The 23595-nt window shown below is 42.9% G+C and overlaps 1 protein-coding gene across 2 annotated transcripts in view; it reads right to left on the bottom strand.

Moving 5' to 3' along the window:
- Positions 1-16908: 16908 nt before the first annotated feature.
- Positions 16909-23595, bottom strand: part of CMTM8 (CKLF like MARVEL transmembrane domain containing 8) — a 44811-nt gene continuing 38124 nt past the window's right edge. The window contains exons 4-5 of one of the 2 annotated variants that reach the window (XM_040353082.1): positions 20852-20971; positions 16909-17295 (exon numbers count right to left, since the gene is read on the bottom strand). In XM_040353082.1, coding sequence (XP_040209016.1) covers positions 17158-17295; positions 20852-20971 — 258 coding nt within the window. In that variant the 3' untranslated portion in view covers positions 16909-17157. The remainder of the gene's footprint in view (positions 17296-20851; positions 20972-23595) is intronic. The other variant, XM_040353083.1, reaches the window with a different exon arrangement.

Below are 23595 nucleotides of genomic sequence, written 5' to 3' on the forward strand. Positions count from 1 at the left end.
AATAACACTGGGATAAACAGGTCTATAGCACAGACCTCTCTCTAGGCCCCATTATAGGCCATATTCAATATATAGACTTTAGTAAGTGAAAACATTCCCAGTAGGCTGATTTAAAGGAAGTCCCTGGTTGACAGTAAGCATTCCTGCCAGCTGCCGGACTTCCGATCCCAAACAAGGATCCTGTCAATAAGTCCTGGAACCCAGCGGAGCGTGGAGACTTTCGCCTTCTTTAGGATGCGATCCACTGCAAGGTTCAGTCCTGGCCAGGAGGGCCACACCGGCGGGGTCCATTGATGCGCGTACCCTGAAGGTGGGTACCGCACCTGGAATGGGGACCCCGCGGGGAAAAAGAGCCCACGGACACCTGACCTCCCTCACGGATATACCCTCTCCCAGCATGCCCCGCGAGACCAAACGTCCTCCGATTGGCCGCTAGGAGAAGATTTGCGTCGTCAGAGCCCCTGTGGCACTAACTGCTGACCAAAGGTGACATTGCACTCCCCGACCACAGTCTGACCCAGTGGACTTCTGAAACGACAGAGGTCCCAAATTTAGACAAACACATAGAAGGGAGCAAAGTAACTCTCCCTTCTTCACTAAATTTAGGCGTAGCGCCCATGCTAAAAGCAAGGGGGCGCTACAGGTATGTATACTCATTTTTTCTTCGCAGGGATAGAAGTTAATGTTAGATCTGTAGTGTCTATAGATGCATGGTTATGGCATGGACTTTCACTTTAATGGTACCTAAAGCAAGGTTTATTTGTTCCATCCTGAAGTTGAGCATTAAAAGATCTGGATAGTGTGGAACAAGATTCTATCCTTACCTTGCGGGCAAGTGATTGATGCCCCTGGGTAGCGGAGACATTCCCAAGAGTACAGAACATGCATTACAATGACAGTAAGCAGCCTGAAGTGGTGTCCTGCCTTGTCATACTAGATTCAGTGTGCCGTCTTTCTTTCATTAGATTTACTATGCCAGTATGTAATGTAATTATGGACAGGATTTTCCTTAATAACAATTCTATAATCTCTTGCTATATTAGATTATAGGTCCTAATGGAAGGATTCTTGGATGAACAGACATCCCCTATGCAGTGTACTGTGGAGCTGATGAATTTGTATGTATGGTAAAGTATGAGCTGGGTAATAAGGAAGAACTGAACAAAAAGGTAGAGCATGTCCAAAGAGGTTATTTTACAATATTATACAGAAAAAAAAAGAAAAAAAGAAAGAAAAGGAATTGAAGATAAAGAAAGGAAAAGATAAGAGTGTTCTGTATATCAAGTTATAGGTAAGACACAGTCACAAAGCACTTGCTAAATATGGATGACTGTTTGGCTGTTGGAGTCATCTGCATGTAGGTGACTGGCCACATATAATACTGATTATAAGGATTATGAAAAATACTTGGCCTTCTATTTAGTTTTGATACCTTTATTAGTGTAAAGACCCGTACACACAATCGGATTTTACAGCAATAATTGTCTGATGGACGCGTTGTGTCGGATAATTCAACCGTGTGTATGCTCCATCAGACAATTGTTGGCGGAATTAACGACAACATAATGTTGGCTGTGCATGCTCACCAACTGTCTGACAATAAATGTGTTACTTTGGATTATCCGATCGCGTGTACACAAATCCGTCAGACTAAAATCCAAAGTACAAACACGCATGCTCTGAACCAATGCTAAACATCAGACAACAATAGCAGAAGTTGCCCAAATGGTGGCGATAAAGAGCTGAAAACACACGTGGTTTGGTGTATGTTGGCTGAAAATGTTCTGCCGTCTGTATGCAGAACAAGTTCACTGACAACACCCATTGGACAAAAATCCACGGATTTGTCCGATGGAAGTCTGATTGTGTGTACGAGGCTTTAGAGTATTAGGCCAGGTTCACACCTATGCGAATTGAGTGCGACTTAAACCGCATCCAATTCGCAGAACATTTTAAAATACATTGTTTTCAATGAGGCTGGTTCACATATGTGCGATGCATTCGCACTGCGCATTCCTGCCAAACCGTGTGCGTCTTTTAGGCATTGCGGTGCAGCTCAGGTGCGAATTCAAGCCCATTATCTTCTATGGGTACGCAGCTGATTCGCAGATGTGTTCAGTTCTCTTCAGGAATTTCTCTCATTCAGCTCAATACACTTCTCCCCCACTCTCCTCTCACCTGTAACTTCTCCCAGGTCTCCAAATTCGCATCTAAAAGGTTGCTAATCTGCTGAACACTTCTCTTATCTCTCTGCAGAGATAAGAGAGCTGAAATTCGCACTGCACTAGTGTGATTCCCGCCTTACACTTTAGATGGTGAAAGGTAAACTGAAGTCTGACTTTGCTAACCTGTCAACTGCCTTACCAAACACACTGACCCTTGTGAGTGAATATTCACTTAAATTACCCAATCAAGTGAAAAGCAAAATCCTGTTCACTTTGAATACCCAATCATGTGCAGGTTAATTAAGTAAATAGGTGGCCATTTCTGCATGCTCACCTTTTTTCTCTTGTTCACTGCCTTCATATATTTTAGGCCTCCTATGCGAATTCCCTAGTATATAGATTGTTGAGCATCCAGATTATGTTTGTTTAGTCATTCATTATAGGGTGTCACACCCCAGGCTGTTCAATCCATCCTCTCTAGTTTTCTATAATACATAATCCTGTTAATTGCTCTTGCTCCTGTGTGGACTAAGGCTCCATTCACACCTGAGCGTTTTCAGCTTGTAAAATGCCCAAAAAACGCCTAACAAGCAAAATCTCATCAATTTCAATGGCACCTATTCACATCTGAGCGTTTGGCACCGCAACAAAAAAAAAAAGGTGGCGGGGGGGGGTTTGGTTCTGCAGCACAATAGGTTTTTTCACCTTTTTGCATAGAGTGCATGAAGGTGAAAAACTGCAGGTTTACAACCCCTTTAACATGTACATGACTGCAATATTCAGTACAGTTGTTCATACTCACCCCCCTTTTTCTTTACTTGAACCTTCAGAGTATTTTGTAAGGTGTATGACTATGATGGATAATTCCTGATCCATCACCATCTGTGTTTGCTGTTGGAACTTATCGGGTTATGATATCATAGATAAGTTAACGCAACAACAAATAAAACAAAAAAGGGGGGGGGAGAGAAGGAGCAAACAGCCCCCAAAACACCAGTGAAGAGCAGAGTCCTCTTTGACGGAAGTGAGACAGGCAGCGGCCTTCTAGTTTAAAGGGGTGTTCGTCATTTTTAATGTTTATTAAAAGTCAGCAGCTACAAAAAGTGTAGCTGCTGGCTTTTAATAAACATACACTCACCTGCTCCACGTTCCAGCGACGCGCCGGCCGGGGGCTCCGCTCTTCTCCCCCCCTCTCCGGCCGGCGTCTTCATTCTAAGTGTGGGCACCCAGCCGTGACAGCTTTCGGCTTTACGGCCGGGCACCCGCGGCGCTGCGCCATCCGATTGGACAGGCGATCGCCTGGGACCTGTCACGTGTCCCAGGCGATCGCCTACAGGGAGGGGCTGCCAAAAGGCGATTACACTATTCGCCTTAGCAGCCCCTCAGCGGTAGGAGGAAGTGGGACAGGAAGCCCCACTCCTCCTGAAGCCCCCACTCCCCCCCCCCAAAAAAAATGACATGCCAAATGTGGCATGCAAGGGGGCGAGGAGTGGATTAAGTGGAAGTTCCACTTTTGGGTGGAACTTCGCTTTAACATCTAAAATAAAACAAACAAGGGGGTTTATTCTTCATTGCAGGACAGTAGGCGAAAGTCATACAAATCCTTCAGATAGCATTAAACAACTTCTCTGTTTATGCATACTGTATGTCCTGAAGTAAATGCTTCAGAGAGTGCTGATGTGACGAGTCACATGAACAGCAGAGTAGGAAATTACAATACTTCCTCTCTGATCTTCTGACCCTGGGTTGTACTGCATATTTTGGCATTTAGGCGAATGAGTGATACATATGAGGTAATTTATAGTAAAAGTCTAATTTATTTTTGTAACATTTGGGGCAAAGAATTTACAGAAAGATATGGAAATGTCTGACCGTTTTCCCCCTACAACAACCCTGTTTTGCTTGGGTTTCTTCGTAAACTACCTCCAATGCCCTGTACACGCGATCGGTTCATCCGATGAAAAACGGTCTGATGGATTTTTTCATCAGATATCCGATGAAGCTGACTTTCATCAGTCGTGCCTACACACCATCAGTTAAAAAAAACGATCGTTTCAGAACGCGGTGACGTAAAACACAACGACGTGCTGAGAAAAATGAAGTTCAATGCTTCCGAGCATGCGTCGACTTGATTCTGAGCATATATGGATTTTTAACCGATGGACGTACCCACAGACGATCGTTTTTTTAACCATCAGATAATTTTAAAACAAGTTCCTAGTTTTTTCACCGATGGATAAAAAAAAAAAACGATGGGGCCCACACACGATCTGTTCATCTGATGAAAACGGTCCATCAGACGAACCGATCGTGTGTACGTGGCATAATGCTGAATTTAATTAACTTTCAGCTATGGATGCAGGTCATCAGAAATCTCTCCATGTGCAACAACAAAATGAAGTGAAGTGATGTGTATTAGTTTCTAATACGCATTTGCAATAATACCCTCATAGCCAGTGGGAACAAAGGGACACTCCAAAGAGACTACACTTGTCTGTTAGTTTAGTCAAAGAGTATGTTTGTTAAAGTACGGTATATATAAACCCTTACAATTAACTCATTTTATTTGCTCCCTTTTGCTCTGGTAAATATACCATTAAAAACATTCTGTTAAACATGTTAGGAAAGTAACACCACTTGAGGCCTGACAGGGTACTTTCACACTTCTGTACCGATGCGCATTTTTTGGCACCGGCTGTTGCACTTTTGTAACCTTTAACATTTATGTCAGTGGAGCAATTAAATCAGTATTTGAACTTTAATCAGTTCCCCCCCACCTTCCTTGGGTGCTGCCCATCCAGACAAAAATTTCCCTCCCTATCCGGCGCTCTTTACTCTGCAGAAACCCATTTAAGACAACACATAGCGCATTGGCAGATGGAACTCTGAAGGTTGCGTGGCCAAGACTGAGATCTCTGCCTGGTTTAAAAAAAACCTGGAGGAGAAGCAGTGGGTAGTCTAAAGCCCCGTACACACGGTCGGATTTTCGGCCAACCAACTTCAAAATCCGGCACTTTTCTAATTTCTCCGACCGTGTGTACGTTCCATCGGACCAACTTTTTAGGCTTCAATCGGACAAAAAGTTGGGTCTGTGAACGGACCAACTTTCTGTTCTGAAAAGTCCGATTGTGCAAAGTGCGACCGTGTGTACAGAAAACCATCGGATTTTTCAAAAAAAGCTAAATGCGCATGCCCCGAAATAAAGAGCACCCGGAAGCCAGCTGTCTAGTAAAACTAGCGTTCGTATTTGAAAATGCTCATTCGTCACGCGGCAAGTTTCGAAATCTCAAATAGCAGCGCATATTCTATTTTTCTTTAGAATGTCCTAATATGTACATCTGCTCAACTGGTGATACGGACGGATTAAAAACAAATGTATTTACTTTGGATTAGTGTATTTTCTGGATATGAATCCAGCCTTTTTTTTCTTATTTATTTGAAATGCAAAACCAATAAATATCCCCAATTCTTTATGCTGGGCAAAGTAATAACTACCCTATTTATGTCCCTTCAATTTTAGCAAAGGGCCTGCCTACTCACAAACTTACATTTGACTTTCCACACATAATCCACAAGTTTTTAGCATCATCATTTTATTTAGCAAAAAATGGGAAAAATAATAACAGATCCAAATACAAAACAACAGGAAGGCAGCAATTGAAGAACTGGTTGAGTTGGCAAAGCCTCTGTACCCCAGGCAGGGGCGTCCCTAGGGGGGGGCCAGAGGGGGCCCTGACCCCCCCAACATCATGCTGTGCCCCACCATGTGCCCCCCCCCAAAAAAAAAAAAACATTTTTTTTTTGTTTTTGTTTTTTGCAATTTTTGTATTTTGCTCCCCGAGAGGGAAAGCGTCCCCAGTCAGCTCTGCGGGGGATTCCTCCCCCTCCCTCTGCTCGCCATCACTGCATAATGCGAGCGCTCACACAACCAGATATTCTAGCCTGGACCGTGTTTAAGTGTGTGCACTGCAGACTGCAGTACACTGTAATCACTGAACTACATTATCTCCATCCCTTCTCCCCCCCCCATTTGTCTCCCTCCCCTCTCCTGTTCTTTCAAAACATTCACAATTTACTTTCACTTTCAGTTAGGCAGATAATATACGGTGCAAATTTCTTTCCTGCATCCACAGATTGCAGGAAAGAAACTTGCATGATTCCCCCATCAACAGACAGTGGTGACAGGGGAATATCCCTCCTGCCCAGCAATTGTATTCTCCCGACAAACAGTGATTATCACCAGTGGCTATACAGCAACCACTAATGATAATTATAAGAAAATCTGCTAATTAATGGTTCAAATCTCAGCCAGTTTCTGCTGAACCAGCTGAGATTTAAACTGTCTATGGCTGGTCTTAGCTCTTAGGCAGCCCATACATTGATTAGCACTGTGGAGTGTCGGCTTCCTGGCGTGATCGGGCATGTGGGATTTCAAACACACCCGAGCCCATCTCTATTGGTTGTAGACAGTTGAGCTCCCTGCAGGTTGCTTAGCAGCAGTGGACCCTTCTCTGACATGCTGATCGTGATGCAATCCAGGTGATGCTCTTAGTCAAATCCTAGTCATAAATATCAGAGATTTTATTGATCAAAGCCCACACTTTACAGGCATAGAGCCCACATGGCTGCTGATCATACGGTTGATTATATTTATGTGGTTGTACTCTTGATGCTAATAAATACTGTGTTTATTAGATCTGACTGGTAGCATCACCTGGATCACATGCCGATCAGCATGTCAACAGAGAAGGTTATACAGCATTACTGCTGCTAGGTGACCAGCTGGGGGCTCAGCTCTCTATAACCAATAGTGCCAGCCTTCCCCTGCATGCACCCATAATGTCACCAGCACTAGGTCCTAATAGACTGCAGCCGCTGCCAAGGAGACAGATGCCAGACCAGCGCTGTAAATAGCAGGGACAGGACAGCTGGGGATCCCCACTGTAGCAGAACCCCAGGGCCCGGTGGCAAGACAACCTTTGCAACAATGATAGTTCTCCCACTGCTTTGGACCCTTATATTTTCTTGGTGTGCTGGTGACATATATCTCTTGTTTTCTGCCACCCTGGGGGGCCCCAGTATAGTAGGAAGGGAGCTCACTGCAGAACATGTGAAAGGGCCCATAGTGGGATCGTAGTAAAGGGCCCCAGGATATATATATATATATATATATATATATATATATATATATATATATATATATATATATATATATATATATATATATATATATATATATAATTGCATTTTATAGTTGGCCCCCCTACTTTTGTCCCTGTCCCCGCATGTGCCCCCCCTAAATATGAAAGCTGGAGACGCCACTGACCCCAGGGCATACATAAATTAGGTTATAATCTCCAAACTTGGGGACCTAAGCATTAACTAAAATATAAGGAGCCCAAGAAGATTGTGGTCTCCAAAAGATGGGGAGCAGCAGCAGCAGACATATTTGTGCCCAGGCTGTGGTACTTCAACAGGCTGATATTTCAGCATACCAAACTGGCCAACACTCTCCACACTTCACACCTCATCAGCTGAAGCGTTATAATTTTTAACACTCACACCACAATACCAAAAACAATAATATCTAAAAAATAAAGATTTTATGCCATAATTCGAGCATTTTTTCTTAAGCCAAACCAAACAAAACATACTCAACTACAAATAATAGCAAAAATATGTTCAAAATCATAGATATTTAAAGATAAATTAGTATCCCCTAAAATCGGGGCTCTGAGTTGGCCACTGACCCCCATGCTGCTGTGGTGGGTTGGCTTGCTGGGGTGGGTTGGCTTGCTGGGGTGGGTGGGCTTGCTGGGGTGGGTAGGTTGGCTGGGGTGGGTAGTTTGGCTGGTGTGGCTCGGCTTGCTGGGGTGGGTGGGCTTGCTGGGGTGGGTAGGTTGGCTGGGGTGGGTAGTTTGGCTGGTGTGGCTCGGCTTGCTGGGGTGGGTGGGATTGCTGGGGTGGGTAGGTTGGCTGGTGTGGCTCGGCTTGCTGGGGTGGGTAGGTTGGCTGGTGTGGGTAGGTTGGCTGGGGTGGGTAGGTTGGCTGGTGTGGGTAGGCAGGCTGGTGTGGGTAGGTTGGCTGGTGTGGGTAGGCTGGGTGTGCTTGGAAGCTTGTCTGTTGTTGGTAGGCCTGTTGTACATTGGCTGGAGGTGTGTGATCTATATCACAGACATGTGAAATAGGGGTTAGCTCCCGTTTCCTGGCCTTGCTAAGGAGCTGGACCATGATCCCCTCACATAGCTCCCTTTGATCGGCATCAATCTCCCGTAGTTTGTTTGCTATAAAACAGCCAAACCCTTCTGCACTATCGGGTGCTGTGGTGATGACCGATGTGGCCCTACTTAGAAAATCAGCCGTGGCATCATCCAGATGTTGCCTCTTCTTGGCCCTTTTCCTAGGAGGGTTCAGTGTAGGGATTCTACATTGTGTGGACTGTCTGCTGGGCCCAGCCTCTTCTTGGCTGGCAACGTCCTGTGTCTGAAAAAGGAGCATCATTTTATTTTCTTGCCATCATAACAACACATTAACATCATAGTCAGGGGCGTACCTAGAGCATTTTGCACCCGGGGCAGATCCAATATCTGGCCCCCCCCCCCCCCCACACGTTAAAATGTACAAACACCCCACTGTGCCCCCTGCATACCTCTGCATCCTTCAATATCATTTTGTTACTACTGTGTACCCCTCTCCACAACTGCACGTCTGGACCCCTTTACATTACCCAGCACCCTACACCTCTGGTCATGTCACCCCCCTAGCAACGCCACTGATCATAGTATATCTGAATGCACATATTTTCAGGAATACTATACCTGTGTCAAGCTGAGCTCCTCCTCCTCCTCCTCCTCCTCCTCCTCATCCTGAGTTGGTTCAGCCTCAGTATCTGTGGCCTCTGCTGATGCGGATGCAAGTGTGGACAGATGTTTTCTTGGCTCTGTTTGGTCCTTTAAAAACATCAGGCTGCTGAAGTACCATAGCTTGGGCACATAAACATCATCTGCTGCCGCTCCCGATCTTTTTGAACACTCAATCTTCTTGAGCTCCCTCTTAAAAGTGCTCCTCAGGCCCCCAATTTTTGCTTTTATTTGGGTCTCGTTGGCCCTGGGGTACACAGTCTTTGCTTCTGCCACCAGTTCATCAATTGCTGCCTGCCTTTTATTTTTATTGGAGTAGTCTTTATTGGTGACCTGCCACAGACATGTGTGTGATCTATAGAGATCAATAAAAGCAGTGATGAATGCTTTGGAATTAAGCTTTCCACCCTTTGCTTTCGGCATTATTTGGATGAGATATCTGCAATAAAGGATACAATACGACCAATAAGTGCTTGCTGTAACTTCCTAACCTGCTTATACAATCTCTGTTTGCTCTAAGCTAAATCATGCAGTAACCACTAGTGTCCCAATGTATTCACCTACCTTCGTTCCGCGTAGACCTTCGGCTGCACGTAGAGTCGTTCCGTTAGGTTCGTGCATGCGTCCGTGACATCGAGCGCTCGTTCTTGATTTATATAGCCTACGCATGCGTGAAGCTTCGCTCTACGTGCGTCATGACGCTGGGGCGGGACCACAATCCTTTTTCTTCATGCGACATTCTGGGATGTGTGAGGGAGAATGTGATGGCGGAACCCACGAAAACGAATAGGCCCCGCAGTGGAGGCGTTTATAGAAAACACAAGGCCACCCCCATGAGCAAGGGGGAGATGGTGGAGATGGTTCGCATCTTTGAGAAGTACGATTACGATTGTAAACTTGAAAATTATGATAGGCCCAACAGCCATAAAGACTGGGTTCTGGAGAAGGTCCTCGCGGTATTGGAAGGAGATTATGGTATCCAACGAACGAAAGACCAAATCCGCAAACGATGGTCAGATTTGAAGCACAGAGAGCAAGAAAATTTAGAAGCCATTCACCGCACCATTATCAAAAGAAGTAAGTAAATGTAATTTGAGAATTATTTGTCTGTACATTATAGATGGATGAAATTTAATGATTTAGTTTTCTGGTGGGGCCTACAGAAGAAGTTAATGGAAGTTTAAAAGCAGTTCATTAAAATTGTAAAGTTTTTATTATGTCTTGGCTACTTTTGGCAAATCCTTAATATACTGTATTCTAATTTTTTCAACAGGACAAAGGCACAGAGAAAGACACCACAGGGGACAAAGGGAGGCTTCCCTTGGCCGGGCTCCAACAGGGGAGAGAACAGGGGAGACAACAGGCCCCAAATCTGCCCCAAAACGTAAGTTAATAAAAATGCTTATGTGCTTTTGCCAGTGACAGGGGTGTTTAGAGATAGGACAAACGCCATGGTGTCAGGACTCAACTTAAGGGGTACATTACACTTTATGTTAGATGCGTGGCTCATCACTGACCATTAATGACGCATTTACAGGGTAGAGATGGGTAGAGGAGAGTCCCTGGGGATCAGAGTCACACAGAGTCACGCCTGCTAGATTTCACATCATATAAACCATATTGCCATAGCAAACAAGAGTGATGGGTGCCATCTGCCTGAGTTGTTTAATGTGGCCTAGATATAGACATGTCTTCATAGATTTTATATGACATCATACTCCTGTTCCCTAGCATAGCGTTTATTGTAATAATGCATAGTGTAGTACACTAGTGTGGCGCAAACTGGTTCACCAGGGCAAGGTTGGTGGACTTTAAAAGCAGCACATGTGATTATGTTAATATAATGTAATTTTGGCAACGATTCATAGATGATTTATTCTTTCATTTTAGAGGATTGTGAGTGTGCTCAACACCAACCTTTGCAGGATTTGGAGGATAGTGCCGGACCCAGCAAAGAGCCACCAGTCGACAGCACATCCCCAGACACCAGATATGCTGAGGGTGAAGGAGTGCAAGAAATGCAAGATGAGCCTTCGGAGGTTGTTGTTTGCCCCAGTAAGTTTTTGGAACATGTGCCTTGCAAAATCAACACCTGTTTTTTTTTTCTAGGTCCACACCACACACGCCTACACCACAATAGCAAATTATTGAGTGTATTCAAAATTTGAGCATGTAGAAGGGAGAGGTGGCAGTGGTGTTTAGGTAGATGCATTTGAAGACACATGGATATGCACCTGGCCCAAGATTTACAGAGTATTATCTGTAGTGTGTACATTCACTAGTAGTGTAGGTGTATTATGAAGATGAAAAAGGTTGTTAGGACTAATTGAGTGTCTAGGTTTAGGTAAGTATTTCAAGAAAATAGACCCCATTGTAACATTTTGGTTTATTTTGGGATTGCCTCAGTCACTTCACCATCAAACACATACTAAATTTTTGTCTTTTTCCAAGGCCACCAACTACCAGGATGCACTATTGGTCGGATCAGTGCTGATATGCTGCAGGCAATGACAGAGCTGGAAAATCTCAAGGAGGCTGCCACTGGTGTTCAGAGACGAATCCGGGATTATTACGACCTGTTAGCAAAATTTTAGTTTTTTTCTATCGTTGTTTTATAATTACAAATGTTCCCTCGTGTTCAAGGTTTTATCATGGAAATATTTGTAATTAGCCTTGTTTGCACATGCTCAGTTTGTGATAAATGAAAGAATTTGCACTAATTCTATTTGCACTACGCACATTTTGGAAAATCTGAGTTTTTTCTCCAAAAAAAAGTGTTAATGGTAGGTCATTACCACAAAATGACTATCTTTATGTGTGATTTCAGGGTCTCAGCTGAGTGTTTATCCACTCTTCTTCTCCTGGTGCCTACAAATGTCATTTTGTTATATTTTAAGGGCTTGACCTTAAAATCATACAAAAATGCACATATAGAAATGCCCAATGTATCGAGGCCAAAAGTGGAAAAACTTGTCATTCTGACCCTGGGATTGCACCAGGAGAATGAGAGTTGGTAAAGACTGTGCTAAGGGTCAGTTCACATCAGACGCAGTTCCATTCATTTTGGTGTGCATTTTTGTATGCGACAAAGATGCAGGCACAGGGTTTGACATGCACTCCATTATGGTTCCGGTTGGCTCTAGCTCACAACATGGTAGTCCGTTTCCGGTGATAAGGCTAACTACATGTTGTGAGCTACAGCCAACCACAACCCACGGGGCGCATGGAGACCACTGTGCATGCATTTTTGCCACACCCAAAAATGGAACACAGAATGAACAAAAGTGCATCTGGACAGACATTTACATTGCTAATTTTTTATTTGTTGCGTGAAGAAAGCTGAAAAAGGAAAAATTTTGATGTAAAAAAGTTTGCTATGTCTAGGGCTGAGTTTGAAAAGATGCATGTTTAGCATTTTACCCAAATAATACACAATTGTGTTATTCCTGAACTAACAATGTTTTTTGATTTTGTAAACTGCCAAAAAGTGACATTGGATTGTGCAGGATTGAACAAATATATTTTTTGAAACATTTTGTGGATTATTATTTATCTGATCACTACTACCAGTATATTTGCATATGGAAAAGGTGTGTATCAGAAACAAAAAGGCATAATAATAATACACATAGCTGTTTGTAACTTTAGAAAGGCTAATTAAACATTTGGTTGTTCTAAAATATTTAATGGTAATCACAGCAACATTTCATTAATCAGTAAAATAATAGTAATAAACAAACATAACAGCATCTTGTAAACAAATTTAATGTTTTCAAAAGGAACATCCTAAAGGTTCACAAAAAACTAAAGGACATCTTGCTGCCAAGGCACTGCCCCTCTACCCACAAAATACTCCATATATTGCTCCCGCACCAGACGGGCATTCTGGGAGGAGACAGCAGGTCGAGTTTGTTGCAGGGCTGGCATCACTGCATCTTCAGCTGGACGTCCACCTGAGGGGTCATCAGTATGCCCGGAACCTATGTAGTTAGCAGCATTCCTCCGTAGAAAATTATGGAGGATGCAGCAGCACAAAACAACATGATTTAGTTTGTATTCCGCCAAGTGAATGGCAGTCAGAAAAAGCCTAAAACGACATGACAAAATGCCAAAGGCGTTTTCAACCACCCTTCTGGCACGAGATAGTCTGTAGTTATATATCCGTTGCTCACGAGTGAGGTTCCTCATTGGAAAGGGCTTCAAAAGATGTTCCCCAAGAGCAAACGCCTCATCTGCCACAAATACAAAGTTGAGGCCCTCCACGTTGTCCTGCGCAGGTGGCAAATGTAAGGTGCCAGACGTAAGACGCTGATAAAATTCGGTATGAGCCATGACACCTCCATCAGAATGACGACCATTCATACCGACATCAACATATAAAAACTCATAATTTGCTGAAACAATAGCAAGCAGAACTATGCTGTTAAAGCCCTTATAATTATAAAAAAAAGAGCCTGAGGCCGGTGGAGGAACAATTCGGACATGTTTGCCATCAATGGCACCCCCACAGTTGGGAAAATTCCACTGATTGGCAAACTGGGCTGCAACATCCTGCCATTCCTCACGGTTTGAAGGAAACTGTGGAGTGAAGCAAAGAAAAATTAGTTAAGACTTGAGCAGAAAATATTATCAGCATTTTGAAAACATACATTATAGGGGCAAGAGAACACTAAAATATATCAAAACATTTGTGGAATAACAATTAAGAAGCAGAGCAAATAATATGCTTCATGACTCCCTCTGGTGGCAGATTAAATACATTTTGTGTAGATAATGTTAAATGCTTAAAGCTTGGCAAGTGGTAAGAACTCTCTCCTTTGCCATGGGACCAATATGGTGAACCAATGAAGGATCAGGTTGCAACCGACTTGGGGTTTTGTGACTGTCACACCAGAGGGTAGACAATAACATAATATATACAAATAAGACAAAGTACTAATAAAATATTTTGGAGAAATCATGAAGTGTATCAAATGTGAAAACAAAGAAAAAAACTTACCCGAATATAGTCCTTCTGCAGGACTTGAATAATGGCACAGCAAGTGTCCGGAATTATGTGTCCCAGAGCCTGGGGAGAGATCCCAGTAGTAAACTTTATGTCCTGTAGATTTCTCCCTGTCGCCAAATATCGCAAAGTGGCTATGAGCCGTTGCTCTGCAGGAATAGCAGGCCTCATACAGGTGTCCTTCTTGCTAATATATGGGGACAGCAAGTTTAGAAGACGCTGGAAGCAGGCATCGGACATCCGAAGATAGTTCCGAAAATCATTCGGATTATTTTCCTGCAGCTCCCTCAGCAATGCCATATGTGAAAATTGGTCCCGATGAAGCAACCAATTTTTGGTCCAAACAGTCCTCCTCTTCCTGGTCCTGGTCCGGGCTTGAGCAATAGCCAGAACTCCAAGACCATAAATAGCCCGTTCTCTCGCTGGATTCCGCAACATCTCGTTATCGAGCGAACGCACGCAAAGTAACGAGCAAAAAGGCACGAAAATGGAAATCGGGAAAGCACTCACACGAAACGTAAACTAACTATATAGTAGCTGATGGAACGCAACGCGGGACGTACGAAACTTGAACTTCCTCTTTGAATCGCGTGGCCGTACGTTAAAACGTCACTACGTTCGTGTTGGTTGAGGAAAAAGTCCGAGTGTGTGTATGCTATGGGTGTGATCGGACAAATCAATTAAGTCAAAAATCCAAGGGAAATTTTGTTGGATGTCCGACCGTGTGTACGAGCCTTAACTCTCATCTCATCTAACACCTCAGTAAAGACACTCTCCAAAATAGGCCCAATCAGTTTAAACCCCCAGTACACACCCTAGTGCAGATTAGAGGCAGTTCAGAGTGAGGAAAGTCTTCCCTCAGCTGTACCATGTGACAGGAGTCTTCCAATTGGCTCTGAACTACTGCTGCCAGCAGTGGTGCTCAATATTTTGGGGGGTGGGAAACAACCCCCCACCCTCACTCGCACTGCCGCCATCACCACAAGCCACCCCCCCCCCCTGCTGCAGATAGTCAGGAGGCCGCACCTTGAGGAGGCAGATGGGAGCTGAGATGCAGTAAGGGAAGAGCCCAGGCTTCACCTTCAGGTGGAAAAAAGTTGCCGGGGCTTTTCCTCTTTACCAAAACAGAAAGTGGGCCCTGAAATTCCCTGGCCAATCGGTTCTCAGGAGCGGTTTCCTGATTGGCAGGGGAGGAAAATCAGAAAGCCAATAGCAAATATTGATTTGCTATTGTCCACACAAGTGGGTGGACTCACTGCGCCCCGAGCCCACCTTTATTTGAAGCCAATTCGAGGCTCGGACTCTAATCATGTGCTTCAAGAAAAAAACAAAAAAAAAACCACCCCATTGAAATCCATGCGTCCGGGGGCCTGCATGTAGGTTAATGGGCCGAACGCATGGATAGGGCGGCCCTGCTCCCCTAAATGGACAGGCCACTACTGGCTGGCAGACAGGCAATGACAGCAACACAAAATATCAGCCAGCCAGAAGCCCAGAGTGCCGGTACCCAGTGTGGACCACCCCCCCAATTACGTCATCGCCCGGACCCCATCAGTTCAGCAGCAGGGACTGGGAAAAGAGGGAACCATATTTCATAGCGAGCGTAGCAATTCTGTGTGATGCGGCTCTTGACAATTAAAGTTCTAACCTGCCCAGTGGCAGGATATAGAAGAAGAGGAAGACATTTCAAATTTAAACTTTTGGGAGCCTCGGCAGGGAAGATTATTCTACCTGCTCCTGAAAATAAATAGCCCCCTTTCTGTCCCCAGACCCTGCTGCTGAAGTGATGGGGCATGGGGGATTTTTATGCAATTGCTGACAGACAGTTCCTGAATTACTGTGCATGTTCCTAAAAGGCATTTGAAGAGTTGCCTCTTTGCCCCCTGTTTAACTGATGGGGCCTGACCCCTGTACAGGAGGGATGACCTTTTTTTTAGGCATTGGCACCAGGAACTCCCAACAAAATAGTCACCCAACTCTAGAGTAAAAACAAAAACATACATATACACACACACACACGATCCAGGGAAGTCCAGAGTAAGGATAAAATAACACCTGGATGTGCAGGCACCTTGATTTTAATGATCCAGTTAAGGGTTGTCCCAATGGGGGTTGAGGGGCAGAGTTGACATAATGCAGAGCCAAGAAAAAAAAATGAATACGTGACAAAGGGTTCCCAGGGTACTAGGTGCAAGCTAAAGAGATCAAGCAGCTGAATTGGCTCCCTGTTAGATACTGCTGTCCCTTCTCAATGGATACTCAGACTGAACTTTTTTCAATAAAAGAATTAGTATTCTCAGTTCCGTTTGTAAATGTCACCTTTATCTATAAACCACAGGCTCTTTCTAAACAGGGGTAGGGCGAAAGTTAAAGTAACCATAGAGCTCAACCTGATGGCTAGATAAAAGACTAGAAAACATTTTACATGCAAGATTTCATCTTTTTCCTGGGGAAAAAAAATCCTGACCATTAAAAAAATAATAAAAATTGAAATTAATGAATAATAATAATAATTATTAAATAAATAAAATAAATAAATACACACAACACTACTGCTATACATTCCCTTTAACAAATGTTTAAACAGCGTGTGTCCGGGATACAGAAAACACGGTCTTTGCTTTGACACCATTGTTAGCCTAGTCATTCAGAACACCTGACAGGTTCACTTTAACTAATTCATCGTTCAATAAATTATATTTGATTTTGAAAACAAAAATTACTTGGATAAAAATAAGCAGAAGTTTTGTTTTCAAACTGATTAGAATAGGGAAATGTTTGCAGACTTGGTGCTAAACTCTCTGCCATACACTTACTAATAAAACAGAAATGCATAATGTGTAATGAGCACATTCACAGCAGAAAACAACTGACAGCATAATTTTACCAGTTCTTTTATTACAGCTTTTTGTGGCACAATATATATTTTGAACCAAGTAATTTTTCACATTATATAATAAAGTACAGAACTTAAAACAGACATCCATCCAAACAAACACCTTTTTACTTTAGGAAATAGGCATTGCAAAATATTTATGTACCTAAATTCCATATATTTAATAACTACACAGTAAATCTAAAACCCAGACAAAATGACGTTAAAGTGCTCCTTGCACAAACTGTGGCTTCATTCAATTTGTAATTTTGGTGGTTGCGAGGATGTTAACTCTGTATTCTCCAGAAGCGGAAACTGAAATAGGTGCTTACAGCGTAACATATGGTGACCAGGAATGCAAAGAACTGAAAACGAGAAAAATAGGAATTCCTAAATAAAAACAAACAACAACCAATAAAATGAATATAATACAATATATATCTCTAATCTATATATAATCTATAGATGAGTGTTTTTCAACTCCAGTCCTCAAGGCAACGACTAAGACCCCTTTCACATTGAGGAGTTTTTCAGGTGGTACAGCTCTAAAAATAGCGCTGCTATCCCGCCTGAAAAACTCCTGCACTGCATACTCAATGTGAAAGCCCGAGGGCTTTCACACTGAGGCGATGCGCTGGCGGGAGACAAAAAAATCTCCTGTCAGCAGCATCTTTGGAGCTGTGAGAGGAGCGGTATGTATACCGCTCCTTCCCATTGAAAACAATGGGAAACCGCGGCAATACCGCCCGCAATGCGCCTCTATAGAGGCGCATTGCGGGCGGTAATAACCCTTTATCGGCCGGTAGCGGGGGTTAATACCGCACCGCTAGCGGCTGATTCCCACGGCAATCCCGGCGGTATAGTGTACAGGTTTTCTGATGCAAGCCACTGCCATTTTTTCTAACCTACCAAAGGATGACATTTTCTTTTCAACTCAACTCCTGTATGGTATTCACATATACAGTATATATAGCAATCAACTTCCATGGTTGCTGGCCCAGATCCTATACCTACTGCACTTAAATGTTGGTTAGTGACAGTAATGGGTCACTATTTTCATAACAAAGCACTTACATTTTCTGGATGTCTGCGGTGATCTACAGAGATTTGGATCTAGCATACAGACCCTGCCACAAACCTTGTGTCTTACCACCAGCTTGGTTCAGCAACGACCTTGTCAATACTGATCTCTGGATATACAAACATTATGCAGTGTAGCATAGGATTGCTCTAGCAGAAATGTCTGCCTTTTAGAAATGCATATATGAAATTTATGGACAAAGCATTGGTTTTACATCTGGGTGATTTGAGAGTATATTCAGTTGTGTTTTATGTGCTGTGAAGAGGACAGTGCCATAAAATTAACATCATGTATATTATCAAGTACAGTTACTGTAAACATCTTCACATCCAGTTTCATTTTACTTTTTCAATTGCTTTTGATTCACCTTGAAAAACAGATCTACCAGTGTTTACAAGGGTCACATAACAATATAGTTGTTCCATCAAAGTCTGTAATACAAGTCAGTTTAAGTACAGGCAGAGAAGTAGACAAAATATTATGTATGTTGCATTCCATGTATTTTTCCGGTCATTGGTTACACAAAGTTTTTTTGTCACCATCTCAAAATGACTTTATTTTCTAATAAAAATGATAGAAAAAAAAAAGAAACAAACATTCATTCAATGACTAAAACGAAGATTCTAAACACCCGTTTGCACAGTAGACCATTCTGTCAGGCTTCCTGTACACTGGCAGCTCCTAAACTCATCCCCATAACAGAGTACAGTGGAACCTTGGATTACGAGCATAATCCGTTCCAGGAGAATGCTTGCAATCCAAAGCACTCACATATCAAAGAGAGTTTCCCCATAGAAGTCAATGGAAACAAAAATTTTGTGTTCCGCATTGACTTCTATGGCACGCAATACCGCATGTGGCCAGAGGTGGGGCGCCGGAGAGCCTCGGAAATGCAAGGAAAGGCCCGGGGACAGCTCGGCTGAACTCGGAAACAGTATTTCCGAGCATTTCCGAACGGCTCTGATCAGCTGCGGCGCCCCCACACCTCAGGCCAAATGCGGTACTGCACGCCCGATTAGCTTGAATTCTGCTTGTTTTGCGAGACAAACACTCCCAAACCGAGTCAGAGTTTTTTTTTTAAAGTTGCTCGTTATTCAAAATGCTTGTTAACCGTGTTACTCGTAAACCAAGGTTCCACTGTATTTGCCGATGTTCACATAGGCTTTTAGCAGAGTTTAGGAGCTGCTGCAGTTAGGTGAAATTCAACCTCTCTCTTCTGAACGCAGAAGAATCACGTTCAGGATAGGAAAGTTTTGACCGGCAGCAATGGGAAAAAGAGAAAGAGAAAGAGAAAGAGAAAAAAAAGTCATTTTTAATGACCAATTAAAAAAAATGCATTTTTCTCATCACGAAAAACGGTCGTGTGTACGCGGCATTTGAGTTTATTATGGGTATTGTGGTAGATTTAACGTCTGTAAAAAAAAAAAAAAAAAAAAAAAAAAAAAATAATTCTTTAAAAGCCCATAAAAAGTTCAATCTTTTGCCAGGCTGAATAGTATTAATGGAGTTTCATAAATCTTGTACTCCCTGTAAACATTTCCTTGTAAACCATTGGGTCTTCTAGGAAAAGACAATCTATAGTCCAAGTCTGAAGAGTTGTGAAATCATGTGGCCAGAGTGAGGTCAGTCCTGGAAGCAACTGTGGCCCCTACCCTTGAGCCACTGTTTGGCCACAGCAGGAAAAGTGAAGATAGGGCTTGCGCCCAACTAGCATAGCAGGGTACATCATGCTGTAAGGTAAGCTGTACTCATGGAGCAACTTTTTCAGTAGGACTGCCCTCTGCTGTGTGAAAGCAGAAAATCATGGTAAAATGGAATGACTGCCATTGAATTTGAGATACTGGAGGGTCCTAGCTGCTTCAAGGAGAGAGTGTCGAAAAAGTGTAGGAGTTTAGCAGTCAAGGCCTGCAGAGGAGCTCCAGGAGGACATGACATGGACAGTATGCGAGGAGTCCTTGGCAAAAGCTTGGACAGGTGTGGTGTCTGAATATTGTTTCATAGCCAATCTTCCAGAAAGCGTTTAGCCAACATACCCCTTGAACCCTCCAGGAGGCCTATGAATCGAATATTGTGTTCTCTCATTTTATCTTCTACGTCTCAGATTTTGGTATCCTGAACTTCCAAGTTCCATTAGAGAGTTTTTGATATCAAAACATACACTGGTGATCATGTCTCCCCTCAGATGTGCTGCTTTGTGTCACATAGTTACATAGTAGGTGAGGTTGAAAAAAGACACAAGTCCAACCTATGTGTCAGTTCTTTGGTGGCAACCTATGTGTCAGTTCTTTGGTGTAAAATTTGAAATTTTTTGCTTTAAAAGAAGGACATTTCTATTCTCACAGATTAATTCTGTGTAATAAAAAAGCAGTTTGGCATCATTGGATTTGCAAGAATCCTGGTTCTGCAAAGGCCCCATTAGCAGCAGAGGTGGGTGCAGCAGGGTGACATTTTTCTTTTATGTGGTGGTTAGCCTTTAGGCGACAAAGCCGTGGAGTTCAAAGTTGTCTCCAGGAGGAAACTGGTTTACTCATTAGCCATAAAGGTCTGGAACTCACTGGGCACTATTTTGGTCACTTTGAGGTTGAATCTGGGAAGCTTGTCTGTTGGTGTTTTTGGCTTGTTATGGTGAGCCACATTTTGCCCATGCCAAGATCTACTGCGTATTTGGAGATTTCCTCAGAGCAAAGAGGCATCACCTCAAAGTATACACTGGATTTTGTGCAGGAGGCATGGACACGGCTGAAACTCACTAGAGATGCCTCCCCATATGCTGGAAGTTGGACCCACCCCCTTTCATACTTTAATTTTATAAAAAAAGACAAAATTACATTTTTTAGACCGAACAAATAAAATAAAAAAACTCACCGCAGACGCCGTCCAACTATTGTAGTTGTGATTATCGAGGATTTCTTTGGTAATTGAAGTTGCATCTACCACAGCAGCAATGAGGTATAAAACAAAGGCACTTCCATAAAAACATAGACTCTGTTAAATGCAAAACAAGAAAATTAAGGACATTTGCAGTAAACACAAAAAACGCATGTACAAATTGTAACAACAAAAAATAAAAAAGTATAGAATGGAAATCCAAACACAACAGCTCACTCATTTTTTGAATTTGTGCAACAATTATTATTGTTGTAGGCAAATGATAATTTTATAGTATGCTACTTTTGTTTGGCAAATGGTGCATTCATGGGACCATCACTAACATTTTATATGAAAATGTAATTTTAAAAGGTTGTCTTTAATCTTTTTACATTTTAATTTAAAGCATATTAGTAATCCAAACATTTGTAATTGTTCAAGTATATACTGTAATGGGGTAACGGTCTCCTAATTGTATTCTTACATTGGCCACTGATACATCCACCACTAGTGGTGACACTGACTGCAAGCTCCCACATAGTTCACGGTTGCCAAATCTGTTAGGCTGGATTTTCACGGTTTCACGTGCATTGAGTTTGCAAGGTAAGGCACACTGGTAGGTGTGAATGGGCCCATATAGTTTCCCTTTGTCTTTCACACCAACTGCAACTCACATGTTAGCCAGCTGCAGAGGAACAAATGGGCTTTCTACTTGGCATATATTTCATGCAGTAAAAGCAAAAAAAAAACTTTGCTGCAGCAAAAGTGATTAGTGTAAATAAGCATTAAGCTATTCCAGAGAAAGTATGTGCGGCAGATGCTGGAGTGAGTGCATGTAGACAAACATGACGGAGCTTGAGGAGACCAGCACCACCGAGATGAAAAACGTGACAGTAATTCATGAAAAAAACTAAAACATGGCAAGTTTATTATACAACATACTTTAGCAAAATAAGCATATCTATGGTCTGAATGTAAAATGATATATTTCCACATTGTATTTAAATTATTTCTAGCCTACGATCCTGAAATTGTAAAATTGTTTTGTCAAAGATTCCCACACAGTTACTTCCTCAAATTCTGTGACACAAATACATTATGCCATGTTGATAGGCACTGCCATGTAACATAATTTACAGAGCCTGCCTTTTTAACTACAGAGGTGCTAAGGGAAGTAGATTCAGAAGGCAGAGCCCGTATAGAAATCACTGCCTGCAGGCACCAATGGACCATGGGATATATAGTCATTGGAAATTGAACATAAACAGAAGGGAAGCAGCAAAGCATGCAGGGAACCCAGGAAGTTCAAGGAGATGGCCAGGGGCCAGTAGACAGGTAGAACTCACAATACAAAAGATTTTTCAGGTTAGCCTATACTGAAATGTCAAAAATAACCGTTTGTTTTGCCATTACAATGGTGATGTTATTAAATGAATCGTATGCGGTGACCATAGATTTCCTTTAAATATTGCCCCATTTGGGTATTCAAATCCTTTTAAATAAACCTGTCAAACTGCAAAAATCAGAATTCCTTTAATCATCCTTTGAGTTGACAAAAGATATATGTAGCGCCCTGCTCCTGATGACCAGGCGCCATGTTTAAATTTAGTGCATGTCTGAGCTGGTAGTTAGCTCAGACTTTGATATGATTAAGGCTAAAACAGCCTCTGTTCCGGCTATGGCTGCGTTTGAAGGACTTTCCACTGTTGCCTGTATGTGGCGTTACCACCCCAGTCCAATGTTGAATACAAGCTGGCCAGAGTGTATTGGGTGCTTTTCCCTGGGAACAGACCAGTGGGAGTGGTCTCCCTGCTGGGCATGCTAGGGAAGGGCACATAAGGGCAGACACCATTTTTAGGGGGTTTTTGCCTTGTGGCCCTCCGGGCTCAGGGTATGTGATGGTTGATTTCAGCCGCGGGGCCACATTGGCCCAAGGCTGCATCCATGCCATGTAGGGCCATTTGTCCTGACTGGGGCCTACACATTGGAGGTGGTCCTGCGCTGTCTGTCCTAAGGGAGGAAGCCACTCAATGGAGGAAACCAGGGGAAGACCTGTCCTGGAGAGGACCAAGTGGAAGGCTGGTGTCTCAGGGAAGGCCTGGTGACTTTATTAGAGGATGCACCGTAGCCTATGTTACCTTACAGTGTGCCGGGTCGGCTTAAAGGCTCTAAACTATAAGGCTGGATATCGGAATACTAAATCCTGTGGCAGAGGATTATTGAACACTTCTATTACGCTAAAGTCTGTGGCAGACACTGTTATTCTTTCTTTCTTTTGTCTGTGCATCATCCCCGGCTGCTAGGCCAGTGAGAGGGGCCTAGCCGGGTGAGCGCGACTTTTTGACGTTTTAAAAAGTTCCTTAGTGATCTGCATTCGAGTGCCTGAACCTTCCCCTGACCCTCAATCCCTCTACCTGTGCAAGTTTGTGCGAAATAAAGTTGGGTAACGTGCAGGCCCAAATCTAAACCAGCAGCTCCTTCGGGGGTAGTGCTACATATAGAAACTGCATCAAACAATTTAACCATTTAAGTCATCCTGTCATTCAGACAGACATTGCAGTTTTAGAATTCTACATTATATTCCCAAAGGTTAGTTTACACTAGTTAGTGCTTGTGTAAAACTGAGATGGAAGAGATTCTTGTCTCAACTCTTCACAGAAAAGTTTTGATTTGCAAATAAATTCAGTTGCTTTTACTTCTTGATGGCTTTGACATGCATTTTAAATTAATTCAACCGCGGG

Source organism: Rana temporaria, chromosome 5, assembly GCF_905171775.1.
Source record: "Rana temporaria chromosome 5, aRanTem1.1, whole genome shotgun sequence".
Lineage (NCBI taxonomy): Eukaryota > Metazoa > Chordata > Amphibia > Anura > Ranidae > Rana > Rana temporaria.